The sequence below is a fragment of the Trichoplusia ni genome, chromosome 19 (assembly GCF_003590095.1).
Source record: "Trichoplusia ni isolate ovarian cell line Hi5 chromosome 19, tn1, whole genome shotgun sequence".
In the NCBI taxonomy this organism is placed as follows: Eukaryota; Metazoa; Arthropoda; class Insecta; order Lepidoptera; family Noctuidae; genus Trichoplusia; species Trichoplusia ni.
In genome coordinates this window covers 5,283,136-5,301,793 of record NC_039496.1, presented here as the reverse complement: position 1 = coordinate 5,301,793, position 18,658 = coordinate 5,283,136, and the positions used below count along the sequence as shown (strand labels likewise).

At 37.5% G+C, this 18,658-nt stretch overlaps 1 protein-coding gene across 1 annotated transcript in view; it reads left to right on the top strand.

Annotated features, from left to right (window-relative positions):
- Positions 1-18,658, top strand: part of LOC113503482 (histone-lysine N-methyltransferase ash1) — a 37,377-nt gene that overhangs the window by 12,411 nt on the left and 6,308 nt on the right. Inside the window, exons 5-9 of the mRNA XM_026885483.1 lie at positions 11,542-11,733; positions 11,942-12,077; positions 12,161-18,050; positions 18,133-18,326; positions 18,416-18,554. Of these exons, the coding sequence (XP_026741284.1) occupies positions 11,542-11,733; positions 11,942-12,077; positions 12,161-18,050; positions 18,133-18,326; positions 18,416-18,554 (6,551 nt within the window). The remainder of the gene's footprint in view (positions 1-11,541; positions 11,734-11,941; positions 12,078-12,160; positions 18,051-18,132; positions 18,327-18,415; positions 18,555-18,658) is intronic.

Sequence of the window (18,658 nt, the reverse complement as noted above, 5' to 3'; positions counted from 1 at the left end):
AAGAAAATACAGCTGAACTATGGAATAAAATTAGAACATATTTTTTTAAGGAAGGAAATGCTATAGTCCTTAAATTTAAAGGATCTCAGATGTTGATAGAAACTGGTAATGAAAATATTCGTGTAATGTTAAGTTAAACCAGAGCGGTCAGTGAAAGCAGTGGAAGACTCGCCGCGCTAAGTTGGGGCAGGTCGGGTATTCTTACGGCTTCGCGCTGATTGTAGGTGTAACTTTATGATCGCACGCTTCTTGCGCGCTACTATTGTTCTAATGGGCCCTCAGCCCTCGCTCGCGCCTCTCATACTAACACCCGTCTCGTTACTCGACTTAAGGTCACGCGTTCAACTTGATCTTGCCGATTTTCTACGCTTATATAGGAATTGTTTGAACGACTACTTTACCGGTCGTTTTATACTACCAGTATTGTAAGCCTTCGAATATTTGTTTTTATTTTGACTAGCTACGTGGTTTCGGATATTTTGTATCATCTCATCGTCTCTCCTTATTATCGTTAACTACAGTCGATCGTCGTCTATATGATCCGTTCAAATCTTGAACCTCGATTTTAGCAATGTAGAAAAAATTTGGCACCTCATAGTTACCCAATTGCTGAAAATACAAGTTCTCATAAGTGACTGCTTACAATCAATGCAAGTCTTTTGATTCCAATTAAATTTGTTAGTTTAAAGCTCCAACACACGTGACGCGTGTTTGTATCAAGAAACGGCGTGTCGATGACCTTAATCGTGATGCAACTATCGCAGTCAATTAATCTTGCACTTCTGTGACTTTTGACGTGCCGTCCTGATTCCGTGTTGCAGTGACGAGGCACGGCAATATTTTACACATGATTAGAGCGGCGCGCACTGGCACTGTATGGGTAAGCAAATTGCGCCGACGCGACGCGCAGTCACGATCTGAACCTCGCGGGAACCCGGGAGAGTTTCTAGAGAATTCCAACGTAAATGCTACACAGATATTAATGGCGGTATCTCCACCGATACACACCGACTCGACTGTTTAACGACTCGGCGTTTCCATGACTTGATTCCCTTTTATGAACTTTCTAATCAAGAACGGAATAAAATGTTTTGCTGTCGGGTCTTGCATATTTTAATATCATCCATTACTTAATTAAATTCTCGGTGTTTATTATAAAGTTCTGTTCGCGCAGGGTTTTTTTTAAGGATGCCAGTTTTTTCTTAGGTAATAAATGCATGTTGGTAGTTATTCAAATGAGATGTCGTTCTTAAGTAGATTGTATCGCGTAGCTAACGGATAAGGAAGTCGCGGGCTGCTATCATGTCATCGACAAGTGTTCTGCCACTGCATTTAGCTTGCGAGTGAAGTCGCGAATTAATATGAACCCCCGTTTCCTTTGTGTAAGGGATAAAGTATTTAGTAGCATAATTAATTTGGTATGCTATAAAGTTCTGATGATCAGGTGTAGCTTATTTTGTAGAGAGCAATTCCTTTATTTTGACATTCACCTCGTTAGATTGCTCAAAAAGATTATTTTGAGCAATTCTTAGACGCAGTTCAATATTTACATAATTGCTGTTTAAAGTTTCTCTCAAGAAGTCAGCAATAAACTTTAATGCAACTAAGATTTCCTCGCTGAGCTTATCACTGTTCCGTTATTGAGTAGGCAGTCCCACGATTCAATATAGTTTAACATAAACGCGAATTAACATAGTCCGCGTCGGTTTATAGTCCGAACCGTCAAATAATAATGTTAGTTTATTAAAACAGTCTTCTTGTCTGAGAATTGATAACTGAAGCATAACAAACACGCCTTCGACTAGCACGAAGTTATTTTATTTTCGGTGTATAATAACATGAGGTGTTCCGTTCGTTCGCACCCTAAATATGTATGCCTTAATTAAGTGCGGCTGGGATCCGTGGCGGTAGATTGTGATTGCAGGTATGGTAATAGTGCGCCTAATTCGGAGTCACGGACGGATCGGCGCCGGCGCGGCTCGCCCCGCTCGGTCTTGTGCGCCAGTCTGGAACGACCCTAGCGGCCCTACCCGATCGATGATCGCACTATACTAAAACAAAGCATAAGAAAACCCACGTGGCCCATAACAATAAACACCATATTTTATGGAGCTTCACCGAATACACTATTCACATAAATGAAGGAACGGTTGCTTCCTTTTAATAGTCAGAGGATTAATTAATTGTACTATATGTTGGAAATCATAAATGAAGTAACGGTTGCTTCCTTTTAATAGTCAGAGGATTAATTAATTGTACTATATGTTGGAAATAATTTGTTTTAATCCTACTACTATTATAAAGGCGAAAGTTTGTAAGTATGGATGTATGGATGTTTGTTACTCTTTCACGTAAAAACTACTGAATGGATTTGAATGAAACTTTACCACAATATAGCTTATACATCAGAATAACACATAGGCTAAAATTTTTGAGGTTTCTAATGTGAGGTCGTAAAATCACACATTTTTTGCGCTTACATTGCAAACGCTGACTGAATCCTACAAGATAGATAGAAGGCAGATAGATAGATAGAAGGCAGGTATAAATTATAACTTTTATCTTCTAACCACGCGGACGAAGTCGCGGGCAACAGCTAGTAATGGAAATATATCACATAAAAATCATGAATAGGTAAATACATAAATTTCAACTGAAATTAATCTGATAAAATTGCAATGATGTTTTTATCTGTATTTATTTCTGAATACAATAAAATCAATGAATAGTATCATAATTCTATAAAACAATTAAATAATCTTCACACGTAATATGTGAATCCCAACATGCGTTTAAAAATAATGTATGGGGTGATATTTATAAGCTTTTCTTTGATAAACCAATTAACTTTAAATGGCAAAGAAACATTATATTGTTATTCAATGAATGGAGTATTCCGAGCTTATTTTCCTGTTGAATATTATACACTTTTTGTTCGACTGTGTACATTAATTTTAAAGTGCATCCTTTAGACCCACAAACAGTATCATGTTTTTATTTTGACGTCTGCTCCCAGTTCGCACCCAGTTTAGTTCACAAAGTGACAATGGAAATGACATCATTGATTACGATCGAACCCAGATTTCAGTTATTTGAATGACTGACAAGTATATTATCGTGTAGTTTATGACTTGTCTCTCGCATAAGGTTAAGTATACATACTATACCTGTAATTAATAAATTATTTATCATAATGTTATCTATACGGATTACAATGTGTTACCAACGTTCGTTAGACTTAATCTTCACTATATTTATCACATTTGAAGCCCTACTGGACTGTAATAAGTGTAAATTAATTAGTGGCTGGTTGGTACACATGACATTCCCCAGCCTGATTTGTTTGCAAATAATGTTTTGTTTGAATCCATAATGTAACCATGAAGCAGTGAGCTCAAAAAGAGTTACGGCTGGTTGATTTTCTGGATTTATTGTTATGTATTAAAACGAACTTATGCTTCATAAAAGTTCTTAAAAACTGGCTAGCTTCGTATAATAAACGCAGCCCCGTGTCTGTTTCCCTTTATGATTTAAGCGCATAACACTTACCATTGTTATGTTAGGCGCCGCTCTTAAAAAGCTTAAACCTGAACAGGTCGTACTGGCCTGGCATGGGAATACGTGATTTATTTGTTAGCTGTTCTGACCGCACCCGTTTGCCAGCCCCCATTAAATTAATCTCTTTATTCCGGTCGCTAGGTCAACGGGTCTTCAGATGTTTAACATGTGTTTGTAAACCAGAACCAGCGTTATTGATAGGTGACTGTAATTTGATTGTTGCATGATTAATTTGATGCTTTTACTTAATACGCTTTGGATATGATTTTTTTATATTTAAAGGAAGTCATTTATTTCAAAAATGTTCAAACAATTTTACTATGTACGCTATATTAATCAGAGATGATTTCATGTGTGACAGGATTCTTTACACGTATCGCTTTAAATAAATTTTGCGGTTTCTCTGGTAAACCATGGTCATGCGCAACCGTGGATGCACTTACTGTTACCAACTTAATCAAGTGATCTCAAAAAAGTAATGATGTCATTATTCGTTGCGACCCGTCTGAGTTCCAGTGAGTCGTGTATATGACCTTCACGCTAAACGCACATGTGCTCGGTAATATAAATTATACTTTTTATTTCTTACTTAATAGTTTTGAGAACATCATGGTTCGATTTAAATAAATTTACAAGTTCAAGATACCATCCTTGTTTTATAAAGTTCGATTTAAAAAGAAGTGAGCATGATGCTTAAAGATGCGATAAGGGTTTTTAAACTGTAGTTTTCGTATCTCGATTCTGAAAGCATTACCTATTGATGTTAAAAACTTTTACATTTACTTTTATAAAGCAACAAGCTAAGTTATTTTCTGAATAACACATAATAACAAGATGAATAAACTGTAATTTTCACATTTTGTTATGGGGATTCAAGGAATTTCGGTCTTTTTAAAAAACAATTTATCAATTTAGAGTAAACCACACCTACGGAATTAGTTCAATATTTGTAGTTGCGCTAAGTTAAGCGTCGTCACTCATTTGAAATTTATATCACGATGTTAACTTTTTACTGAATATTCAGAAGCCCGGTTAGTTGTTTTAACTGTTCATAATAATATGGATAGAGTAACTGTTGTTCGCGGCTTCGCCTGCCTTTTTATGTCGGTTATAGCTCCAAAAATATTACTTTCGTTTTACGAAGTTCGATAGACTACTCGAGTAACTTTTGTGTCAATCCAAGGCGTCAGCTACCTCCACATTTAACTTAATCAGTGAAGTGGTAAGAAACATACAAATACATACCAATACTGAGTATCCGTATACATTGCATACTTTTCATTATTATTACAAATAATGAACATAAGTGTGATTAGCGTCTTATGTAGAGTCAAATGTTTGTTTGGCGTCAGTGCGTCATTAGTTTAGACAGGCGGTGAGGAAGCTCTGGTGGAGCAAACGCCGTCATAAAACTCCTACGTTCTGTATTCCTGAGTTTAAATAACACGAAATTCGCGTTTAATGTAAGCAGCAGATGGACGCCAATAAATTATTACCCCAGTAGACGCCTCGAATGCTCCGCTAACTGATGAAAGTTGTAAACGTGTCAGCCATTTCAATGAACTCAAAAACTTTCAGATTATAAACGCTTCTCTTAATATTTAGATAGCATGATTACCATTATAGCCGAAAATTTCATTCAGAATATTTGTTGTAAATAACCTCAACATATTCTGGTTGAAGAAGGTTGTTGGGTCGAAACAATTATTTTCTTTACTCATCATTCTTGGAGATATCTCGTACGTTTAAGTGGTCGTAATTGTGGTAGTATTTATTTTTATACATATCGTGTGGGTTCCTTGTTGAGTTATATGGCGTATGCAAGTGCACTGCAAATTACTCTTATTTACTTACGCGACTCTACCAGGACATATCCATTAACAGTCTCGGTACGACATCGGAACACGTTTTTTTATTGTTTGTTATTAGGTCTATTCAGTTTTGTTTCAATCACTATAATTGCGTTCTTTTAATTATGCTTGTTTTGTAGCAGAATAAATATTGTTCATCAGTATCGTACTTTTATAAGTGTTACATTTAACATTAATTATATTACCTAAAGACGAGAAGGGGTTCAATAAGTGAGCTTAGTTATTGGGGCGTTCAATATGACGTGTTTGTGTGCCGCAGTGACCCAGCAGTAACATGGTCAGATGACATGCAGCTGATGCATTCCTCTTTTTTACTTTATCTGCGTTATTTATAAAATTAAAGTTATCATTTTACACACAATACTTTAGATCTTTTAATTAAAACTTCTCTGATGCCTTGCTCTTGACCTTAATAAAAAGGGACATAAAGATAAGGTAATAATTTAATTATAGATATGTCGATACAGTTTGTTTTGTTTTACAATACAAAAAGTTAATAAAATAATAATGTTTATTCTTGTTGGACCCGTGGACATACAAACCTTACTTACGATTTGTTGGGTAGTTCTTTTGTCCTTATGTCATGCTCGTTTTGTTTTTGGGTCTGCGAGCAATGCGCTTTGTTGACGTGATGTGTATTTGCATATACCCTTGACTCGTCGACTTTGTTGTCAAATGTAACTGCATTGTTCACTCGATGATATGTTTATAACACAATAAAATCAAAATATCTTATCCAATAATAATAAGACCCTACTAATAATTTAACTTTGATAGCGTAATACTTGGCATCTGTGTAAATTGGTATAAACTAGCCATATGCCACAAAAAATAGAAGCAGACAATGAGGTTCGCACATTCGAAAATATTGAGGTGACTGAACCCGTGTACAGAACATAGTCAATAGTTTTTGTTGAATAGCAAAAACGACTTAAAATAAATTGCCCCGAGCAATGAGATATATCTCAACAAGCGTGCTTCGCTTGTTTGTAGTCGATACTATTGGAATTGAAATAAGATGCTAATGTTATTAATGTGTGCTAGCAGCTTCTAATTACTGTAATTTTACAGTCATTGGAGTAGATAGAGGAATTGTATCACGTCATTCATAGCTATTTATATTTAATTGTTATTGTTGCTCTACAGTTTATCATAGAACGGCGCGACGTTGGTAGTGTGTGTACCGGTAATCATTTCGCTGGTTTAAGTTTCACTATCAAGGATTGATTACTAGATGATGCATTATTTAACATTAATTAAAGACTACTGTATCTTTGTTTTGACTGTTAAAGTCGATTACAACGTAACAACTACAATCTGTAGATAAATTGTATGTATTAAAAAAATCGCGTTTAAACTTTTAAAATTCAAACATGCCTTATATTGCGGCCGTTGGGTTTGAACGATATTTAAAATTAACATGACGTAGGTATAATAACGATCTAACGAATATCGAAGCATTTTGCTGGATGTATAGATTTCCATTGGAGGCGAATGGAAATATTTTAATTTATAGAGATAACCGTCGATACGTATCATGAATATAAATGAGTCGAGACAAAAACAAGATGTGTCTGAGGAGAAATAATAAGAGGCGTTCGACAGCCACGATCGTCTAGCCGCCACCGTCCTTGAGTGCAGAAATCCTTGATGAGTACAATCAACCGCCACCGGATAGTCGTCTCCGTTCAGGGCTGCCAATTAATATTTTAAGTACATGTAAGGCGGGTCTATTTCAATTCAACTAGTTTAATATCCACTTGTTGCGTAAACTAGTTATGTGTATCTATTTTACACAATATTGACTTGCTTACGTGTTGTAATTTTTTGCATTTAATACATATTATTATTCTACTAATTATGTCAGATACGAATGCCCAGAATACGTTAATTTAGTAAGTTTGTGTATTGTTGTACAGCCCTACACTCTTGATATTGCGTAGGAGTTAGTAAGTGTTACGACAAAAACTAAACTGAAAATAAATAGGTGTGAAACGGTTATTAGCACTGCGGTCGACGATACATGTTCAAATGCGGACCCTGTGGTCCGCATTTAATACTATTTAATAATTAATTTTGTACTTTTTTTAATACCAGTGTTGTGTCTCTCTGGTTACAATTAAAAAAGGCGTTTGTTAGGTCCTTTATCCGAATAATGTGTGTTTTACGAAGTTTTCATTTACTGATATTAAAGTTCAAGTGGTATCAAAGACTACCATTTCGCATTGTACAACAAAAATCAAAAGGACTCTAGGTAGAGTAAGCATCGAATAGCTAATAAATTTATTTCAAGTGTGATAGTAAATAAACATAATTTATCTCGTCGTAGATAACGATTGAAGAGATTTCCGGTAGTCCGTAATTTATCTGTTCATACATTTAGCCTTCTATAATACGATTTAATCGAAACGAGTACGTAAACATGTCACGTGTAAAATCCAACCGCAACTTAAATTGAATTTAACTCGAGCCACGACCTGTCAACTTATCGAATATAAATTCTCTTAATAATCGTTACCAATTACGTGAGCGTTCGGCCTCGTACCGCACTATCAATCTTTGCAGAAATGCTGTAACGAGCGTTTACTACGAAGGATTAAGATCTTTTTGCGGTGGCATGTAAGGGAGAAAATGAATTGTCGAATGGGACTTTGATTAGTCTTTTTGGTCCGGTGCTTCGACGTCGTCGTGAGGCGCGCCGGCCGGTCCGCCGCGCCGGCTCCGCGAGAAATGCGGGACGTTATGAAACCATCGCTGACAAACTGCAAATAAGAGCGACCCTAACTCTAAACACTAGACAAGCTCGCCGGTCTGTCGACGACTGCATAAATATCAACTAATAATGAAATTGAATATGAATTCACCGTACAATCGCGCAATGTCGAGACGATGTCAACATTAGTAACTGTTTTGACATATTCCTTTTGTGTATTTAATATTTGTGTCTCGTCGCCAAATATCTAATGTTGTGACAAGATCTAAGTTAAAACTGCCTACGTTCGTACTACATCATATGAGTCATTAGAGGAAAACAAGTTGTGGAGTCTACCTATAAGAACTAACAAGAAACGATTTTATATGTCTTAATTAATTTGATATTGTATTCGTTAAATAAGACACTTGTTTACTACAGTCCATCTCTAAGTTCTAGGATTTAACATCAGTTTTTTTTTGGTTTGTTGTTCGGAAAAATACTATTGATGTCGTTAAAGCAGAAAACTTCTTCCAAAAAATAGCAAATTATTTGTTTAAATACTCAGTTGTTGCAGAGCATAAAGATAAGACATAGGACGATATTATATACACAATTAGTTTACATAACGAACCAAAATATAGTTGCGAAATTAGTCCGACTTTGGTAGGAAGTATTCAAAGTGGTCATAGCTTGTTGAAGCCAAAACTTGGTGGTTATGGCTACTCGCTAGCAACACCGAGAGCAGTTTGAGTGCGCTCAGTTAGCTCAGTACCAGCCACCGGCTCCGGCTGAGTGGAGGCGCGACGCTCGATAGTCTGTCACAGTCAAGTTCACGGCCTCCTCGGCCGATGCCGACGCCGACGTTCCGCAACATTTCCTCGTTCTGTCTCGTTACTCTTTATTATCATCGCTATGTATTGAATCGAAAGCATTGCAATTGATAGCCTTGTCTCGTTGCTCACATACGACATTCAATTATTATATTGCACTTTTATTGTTTTCAGATCTCCTTCAATTAAAGTTAATAATTATTAATGATTAAATAAAACCACTTGGTTCCTTGTTGCGAATGGAGAAACAAATTTGTTGTCAGTAAAGTGTCTTAATAAATGGAAAACTATAAATAATCCTTATTGAATTACATTTAGCCGTAGCTGTCTCGATATAATAAAACCGTTCTAAAGCGTTACACGTGTATTGTTTTTAACATTTGGCGCGGGGTCAATAGCCATATCTATCAAGTATTTACTGTCATCTAATGTAGGTAAAAATAGAAAACCAAAAAAGTTATTTTTTATTATTTTATATTCATTCCCTTGCCAAAGATTGAATTTTATTAAACAACTTCTATTTAACACTTTTTTTGCGAAATTACACAAGTACAAATAATAGAATGTCATTAAACCCCGAAGGTTTCTCTCTGGGTTCAACGTATCTTACCTTTTAATTACGATGACGAGTGTACTTTGGCATTATAAGTCGGTGATATTTATGGTTAAAATTATAATCAATTACTGTACTATACAAAACATTATCGAAGCGGCACATTTTCCGTTTGTTTGGCGTTTGCTGTCAGATATAAATCTCCGTAGATCACGAGGTCGTTAATGTGATATTCGTGTCGGCGCCGTCTCAGATAGGTACTGTTATCCCATTGTCGATTCAAATGTTCCGCGCTTTCATATTTGTCTATGCACAGCTATTGTACGATTTAGTTCCGTGCAACAGATCGATATCTTCCAATACATGTACATTGTACAGGTAGCGTTACTAAGCTCTTTATATTGCGCGTATATGATTACTCTGATTTTTATCTTAAAAGTCACTTACAATCATTCGAGATATATCTGATCTAGTGAAAGGTACTACATCCTTGCTAGGTTTTTTCTTTGAAATAATCGTGCAATTTGTACTTAGGTACTTGCCATTGGATCGTAAAAGAGCTTTTTTTGCATTTTTGCAAATGCCCATTTTCCAATTAAAGTGTGCATTTTATGTAGTTTGAGGGTATTTCTTACTCGTGTTGTCTACATAGGCTGTAGGACTTAGGGTCGGTAGTTTCCGTTGTATTTGATATGCTAACCGTGATAAGACCGGCGGCCACGCGACACTTGCTCAACCCCTTCCAGTGCCGAGGGTTGGTCGCCCTTCCGCCTTATTGATTAGCACCCTCGGAGAATTAACTTAATGGTAAAAACAACACACACGTCGTCATATTCCTTTCTAATATTAATATTATACGTTGCTTATGCAAGTTGAGTTAGTTTCCTGTTTTGGTTTTCCAACACAAACCAGTGTCATAATAATTCTGGTTGATTGTAAACGTTATTGTTTAATAAGAGATATTTCTTAGTAAGAGGTAAATATTAATCACGTTTAAAGATTTAGTAATGAAATATCTATTGGCTCATTAGCCTTAAATGGTTATTGAATTTCTGAGAAGTAAGTAAATGTTGTTTGATAGAGATAGGACCAATCCCCATTATTAGTTTATAGTGTACCGTGCGAGCGCGAACCAGTTACTGAACGAGCTATATTAGGTACCTACAGTGTTACTTGTGTCAAATATACGAGTGTTGTAAATCCCTTGCTTTTATTGTACTATCGAGAATCGTGAGTTGAACATTCATATAACACGTTCAAGCAAACTGGGAATCGAAGGACTAATACATAGGCACTTTCGACATAATTGCCTCATACCTGTGGCTTCACTCCAAATTAATTAAGTATGTTATGGATGTAGTAGTACGTGCTGTTATTGCACATGTTTTTAAACTGTCTTTATATTAATGTATTTGTATTATGAGATTAAAGCGGCGGTCGTAAAATGTTGTGCAGCTGTGTAAGATCTGAATGGATACTTGCGAGTGTTAAGGTGTGTATTGCGGTCAGCGAGGAACTTACTCGCTTGTGTTGCGTCACCCCACTGTCGGTACTGGTTGCGCCAAATCAATCTTGGGCGCTAATCGCGCCTCTCGCCGTCCCGTTCAAATTGTTCACTGTATGAAATACTAGTTACGTTCGATTCTACTAAAACATGTACAAATAATATGTTTGTTTAGGTATGCTATGTTATGATTGACTTGTTCCAGAAGTAGTTTAATCGGAAACATTCTATTTATGAGTCACTATTTAATAAATATCATGATCATTCTTTACTGTGCCATTGGTAGCTTATTTTATTTAGGGGGCATCGATTTTTAATAAAACATAGGGCCATAACAGAGGGCTTAAAAGCTATGCTATATCCCATTAAATTGAAAACTTTAAGGGCAAAACATTGCTTTTCGACAAGTAACATGAAAATTAGAGTGACTAAACCAACATTAGGGCTTTGATAAATATACCTATTTGTCTGCCAGCTCAGGTCTCTTTTTGGTATAAACAAGGTGTATAATTAATGTTATATTGTTATAGTTCACTTCGGGTGCGGCGGAGAGCGCGGCGTGCGGCACCAGCTCCTCCTCCTCCAGTTCATCATCCTCATCGTCCTCATCGTCATCATCATCATCGTCGTCGGACTCGGATACAGCTGATGCTGCCGGAGGATCGGCTCACGCGTCTGCCGATGACTCAAATGTTGCATTGGCGGCAGCCTGCCAGTTACAGGTATGATGTTATATAGCTAGTGCACAACTATAATTTAAGAAGTTATTGTTGTAAAATATCTTAAACAAACTCATATTCGTACCAATAAACTTCTATTTTAGTAGTGGCTAGGTCAACAGGTTGTCTCGCGCTGCTATGACCGTTTATATTGCATAGGCTACACCAGTCTGCGTCTATTTGGGTCTTCATACAGAAATATATTTCGCAGGTCATCGACGATGCAGACCTTGCGGAACTATTTCCAGAACAAACATCGAGCGCGCCGGCGCAACAGCCCAATTTCTCGACCTTTACCGTGCATAGCGCCGCGACAGACAACGACGATAAGTCCATTGCAGATAACGGTGAGCTTCTCCACAATAATTTATTAAAATAATAATAATTTTATTATTTTTGGTATGGGATAACATTATTGTCTGTATTGCAGGTGATGGATCCAGTAGTGAAATGGAACTTACGCCTCAATTGGTGACGGCTGCGATTCAAAGGGCCACAGCTGATTCATCGGGATCTGAAAACGAGTGTTCGAACTCAGGTGTCGGTCATCAAAATACCACGCACTATGCGTCCAGCCTGCTTCAGCAATTCGTGGCTCAAACACAATTACTCAGCAGCTCTGCGCCAATAGCTTCCATTAATCCGTCTGGGGCATCTTCGTTGACTTGCGGATTAAGTTCCGGGTCAATAGACGGAGTGGGCACTATAAGTGACTGTGTACTCGGACAGATAAACACTTTGCCTGAAATAGCACCGATAGCTCCAAATTTTTTAACGCCCAGTCAACATCTTAGTCCACAACAAACGGAAGAACTTACACAAATCAACAAAGATCTTGAAGAAATATCGTCTGTAACTGATGTTGGCATATCAATACCTAATCCGCCTAGTCTTGATGATTGTGTCGATAATAATGACTTCATGACTCTGGACATTACCCAGGGAGGCTCAGAGCTTGGAAGTGCCAGTGATTTGTTAAAAAGTTCTCCAGTAACCGTAGTTAGTACTGATTTAAATCATTTAACTCAAATTGATTCTCAAAAGTTAGATACAATCAGCACGAATTCAGTAGAATCTCAAGAAGATGTAAAAAATGTTATTGTCGAATCTAGAAGAAAAAGAGGGCGGCCTCGCAAGGTGCGAAAAGCTGACGAATTTGACAATAAAAGTACAGAATCTCAAAAAGAAGAAAAATCCGTTAATATCATGAATTTTCATAACAATAATGACCCTCCGAATGTTTCACCAGATTCCGGAATTTTGTCAAACCACAATTCACCGACGCATTCACCACTCCGACGACATGATGTAGAAGAGAGTCACAGTAGATTAGGCCGAAAGTCGATACAAAAGGAAAATACTACGAGAAGGGCAATGCGATCCAAATCCAAAAGCAGAAGCCGGGCTCAGAACCGATCCGACTCGAGTGATTGTGATTACACCAAGAAAAGATTAGAAAATGAAATAAAGCAAATAAAAACAGAAGCTCCGTCGCCAGTCCCGCTAAAACAAGAGCAAAGTAAGTTCGAAAAGAATAAGCGAAACGACCACAAATTAGATATCGCAGCATTGGACAGAATGCTGTACGCTACTGATAGGGTCCTATATCCGCCTAGGAAGAAAGTAGGTCGTAAGCCACAGAATAAAACGAAATCGACTAAGAATGCTCCTAAAACTTTGAAGGATAAAAACCAATATGAATCAGGTGATAGTGACGATGACTCTGTTTCTAATAACAGGTCTGTGCTGTCGGGGGTGTACGCAAAACGTAAAGAATTAAATAGTAAACTGGCTAGTTTACCTAAAAAGAATAATAAAACCTTCGGTAACGCTTGGAGAGATAACCAAAGCGAAAATGAAGCAGCTGCTGATGATCCATTGGACCCGACTTGGAAACAGATTGACCTAAATCCTAAATACAAAGATATTTTATCTGGTTATAAAAGTGACCATGAATTTAAGCCGTATAAAAGCTGCAGCCGCATAATCGAGTCTGGCTACAAAAGTGATTATGGGTGTCGGTCTGGATATAAAAGTGATTACTTTCGTTCAGGCTATAAAAGTGACCATAAGTCAGGGTATAAAAGTGATAAGTCTGGATATAAAACAGACAACAGTGTTAGAAGTATGCGGAGGCGTATGAGGAAACTCAAAAAGACTAGGTCAGTCAGAGATAGATCATATTATAAGAATCAGAAACACTTTGTTTCCGACCAAGAGATACTGTTATTGACAAATAAAACATTCAGTACACTGACCTTAGGTCACAGTTCAAGCGATTCTGAGTGCGACAGCTATTTGCGGAAACCTAGTGCAAGTCCTAAATATGTCAGTGTTTGCACAAAATATCCTATACCGTCGAAGTCCTACGACTTCGGATTTTCTAAAATGAGTCAAAAGCACGTGTTGAGGTTAAATTCATCTGACCCGTTTGCCCCAGGGCCAGTATTTAGTGGATTGCAACGTCCTGTAACAACTTGTAACATATTCAAAGTGAGCAATAACAACAACAATAATACTTTACTGAAGTCTCCTAGTAAAGCTAATAATGTGGGAAATCCTCTGCCGGCACTCAAGCCCGCGTTCACGCACAAGTTCGGGTCGTCACCAATTTGTATAGCAGCTAAAGCACCAGGGACTAAGAAAGAAAATGACAGCAGCTTTAAATATTTTTCAAGAACTCTTTCACCGAAGTACCGAAAACAGATAAAAAACGGAAGTACATCATACTCAAGTGGAACGAAGAAGGAGACTACCACTAAACCGATTCCCAATGTTTTTGAAAAAGCAAAAAACAGTTATGTCCCTAATAAATCGTTATCAAGAAACGTCTTTTTAAATTTCAAGAAACCACTTATGAAGCCCTCGTTTCCAATTCAAAAACACAGAAGAACTGTTGTTCTAGCACCACCTAAAATAAATTTGAAACCGACGGAACGATTGTCGAGGGTAACTGTGAAAACTGAAAGCAAACACCACAGACATCGAAGCAAAAGGCGACATAGATCTCGATCTGTTTCAAAGTGTAGAGAGTCCTACACAAAAGCTATAGAACTAGTAGATCAAAAATTCACTCAGGACATGGACAACTTGATATCGAATTTTATCAAGTTGTGTCAAATAGCACCAAAATTGATAACTAACGTTGCTCAAAACTCTCCAAAAAATGTAGAAAAATCGTCAACGGAGTCGGTCCCTAAAGTAGTTAAAAGAGGATCTAAGAAACGTAAAACTTCAGATAATCCGGAAATAGCAACGCCTACGTCTAAACGACGGCATAAGAAGCAATTGGCAGAATCTCAGAGTAAAGGTGGAAAAGATACTAATGAACATAAATTGCCTTTGAAGAAGCGACATTATCACATCAACTCGTCTACTGGGAACTCATTGAGCTTGAGTTTAGTATCAGCAGAGTTTGACGAGAACTCAAAAAATGGCACGAGTCCAGAGAAATTCTTGTGCACTGAGACTGGTTGTACGGGAGAGGTCCAAAGTACCACCCCCGAAGATCCGCCAAAACCCAAAATTTTGTCTGAGAAGGTGAAAAAGAATGACAACTCTAAAACTCAGGCGCAGGTGACTACCGGAGCACAAGAGACTAAAAATCCAAATGCTGAAATTCCAAAAAATGCGAAACTTAATGGCACCGTTGGCGAAGATGAAATCAAAGGGACTGACACAACAGACACGCCTGTAAAAAGCAATCCTCTTAATCCTCCTACTGCGACCGATGCCGATCTAAGTATAAAGAAACCGACGGCTGAACAATCCGAGCTTTCAAAAAAAATTTATGAAACTTCAGAGAAATTAAAGGCTGTTCATAAAATGGTCCATGATTTGGAAAAGTCTCTACCAAAATCCAAAGAAAATGAAGTGAAGTCTGAATCAAATAAACCAGAATCAAATAAAGTCTCTTCACCACGATCAGAGAATAAATCATCGCCTACGAGGCATTCTGCACCCATTGTGACACCAAAAAAGCGGCATAGACTAGAAGCTGAGAAAGTTATATCGCACTCAAGCTTAGACCAAGTCGTACAATCACTGTCCAAAAAGTTATCTGATGATAAATCAGTTGCACCCTCAAGTCCAAAAGAAATGAAGGATGTTAATCAGAATAGTTCGAAGGAAGATTCCAAGGAACAGGACAAGGATGACGGGTCTATGTCTTCCAGCACTACATCACCTGTAAATAACACAACTATCGACCCATTGAAAAGTATGTCTGCTCGGTCTTTATACAAAAGTTCTATTCCACCGGCGCAAAAGTCTGAAATTATGACCCGAAAGAAAAATAGACTTGAGGGCTTAACGAGTAATTTAGTTTCAAAAATAAATCCAAGTGCAGCTACTAAAGTTTTAGATACTCTGTTAAACAATAATATACGTAAGTCTATAGAATCTCGTATTTTAGAAAAAGAAAAACACGGTTCTGATTCTTCTACTAAAACAGGCGAAGAAAAGAATAAAAACAAAGAATCTTCACAAATTAACACAAGGGCTACAGTCATCAAATCTCCAGTGTCAAAAGGAAAAGTTATAGACACCAAGAAAACAAAAGTATCTGATTGTTCCACAGAGCAAACAATTGTTGTCAATATTGATAAACCTACTGGAATATTTGAACCCTCTATTGATTTAGAAGATCAAATTCCTAAATCATCAATCTGTGTAAGCAATGTTTTAGCTGAAGCGAATCGTGCTAAGTCTAAAGCGAAACACAATGATGTTAAAACAACTAATTCATTACTTGCTCCGATCGATACTGAGTCTGAGATACCGTTGGCGTTAATATCAGAGACACCCGATCCTGTCATAAGGCCAAAACGTGGGGAATCTATCGCCGCTGTAATATCCGATAAACTTCAAGAGACCGGTGGGCACAACTTACGACAACCTAAAAGAAACTTTAACAACGATACCGATGACTCAAGTGACAGCAAGAAAAAGAAGAAAACCAACAATATTATCAGAGAAAGCAAGTTGGTCTTGCCAACGAGAGTGTTAGTTCCAAAGATTCAGGCAGAACGGCTATCTATTACAGATGTAACTAAGAAAATATGCTTAAGCGCCAAGAAGGCTGAAGCGAATGATTCCAGTGATAATAAAGCCGTTGACCCGATAAAGAAGAAAACGAGGAGGCGGAAAGCTATCAACAGGACTGGTTTCCCCAGTATTAAACGAAAGAAGAAGAAAATTGACAGTAGCATCAACGTAACTTCAGACAGCCATTTTACTTCCGATACTGATAACAATTCGGCATTTGAAAGAGTCCCGAAGGATGGGGAGGCGATGAGCAGTTTCTTAGAGCGCACTAACACGAAGAAACCTGAACTGAAAGTGGTTTTAAATAAAGATGAATGTCCAAAACAAGGCCGCTTGACTGTCGTTGCACTTGAAAAGTTGCAAGGAAAAGATATTCCTAGTGAGAACAATAACAAAATTAGTAGCGACTCTGATAAAACCGTAAATGCGAAAAAGGCTTCAAATTCCTCTATTCTGAGAGCACCTGCGCTGCAACTGAAGAGTAAAGCTGAGAAGGAGGTTAAAAATCATGTAAATAAGTGGGAAGTGCTAAGCGAATCTGACAGTATACCATCACTAGCAAGCTCTCTCAGCAATGACCCGGAGGATAGTATTCCATTAAGTCTTTTGAACTTGAAATCTGATAGACCTGTTAGTCGCTTGGATAACCTTGAGCGATTGAAACGTAAGACTAGAGCTATGTCGCCGTCTCATGAAATTGAAGAAATATTCTCTAAAAGAAAAGTAGTGGAAAAGAAATGCAAGATTGGTTTGAGGCCAAAATCTAGTCTTGCCGTTCTATGCCCCAGTGAGAGAAGGCTTACAAGGAGCTCTGATAATACGACTGAAGAACCCAAAAGCAAGACTAAGAAATCAGAACCTAAGAAAATAATTGAAACTACTGAGAAAGTTACTACTAAGCCGGTCGCAATAGCTCAAAGAAGGAAATCGAGGTCTTGCCAAGTTCACAAGAAGAGAGAAGTTCAATCTAGTTCACGAGAAAGTTCGCTAGACACTGTAGTTAGTCGTAAATTTGACTCTAAATCTCGGGAACCATCACTTGATACTCTTGAAAATGATCCTCTGCCACTAAACGAGAAAGAAATTGATTTTGAAAAAAGTATTGATGTTCTCTCTAAGAGCATAATTTGTAAGAAGCGTGTAGCATCGTCTAGAGACGACAGTCCTGCAAGCAGCGTGGACAACAGAGATAAACCTGTAATATCTAAGAGGAACCCGCGGCTTCGAAAGAAGTTCTTAGTCGCTGGACTATTCTCTGACTATTACAAAGAAGAGTAAGTTCAAATTGGTTTTGAATATTGTTTTAAATATTCTTCTGTATATCGAGCTGTATCTAATATCTGTATTATCTTTCAGTCCTAAACCAGAAGGAAAAGGCAAGAATGTTGTAACTCAAACGGAATTCCCGCCGGGACTACTAGCGCCACCACCGTACTGTGAGCGTTGGGTGCGACGGAGACTGCAACACTTCTCATTGCCTTATGATATTTGGTGGCAACAACATTATAATCAACCTGTACCATCATGGAACTACAAAAAGATTCGCACAAGTAAGTACAGAATACTTTTAATAGAACACAAAAAGTTCTGACTTGTTTTCCGTCATTAGGGGTGTAATATATGGAATTAATTGTTACAGACGTTTACTACGACGTAAAACCATCAGCTGAAGAATGTGAAAGTGTCGCCTGCAATTGTGCCCCATCGTCCGGATGTAACGAAGACTGTATTAATAGATTAGTATTTTCAGAATGTTCGCCCCAGTTATGTCCTTGTGGGTAAGTAGAAAGAAAATCTACATTTCAAAGTAATAAACATTTGAATTTGTATTCCTTGTCTAAAAACTTGTTGGTCTTCTGTAGAATATGTGCGAACGGTATTA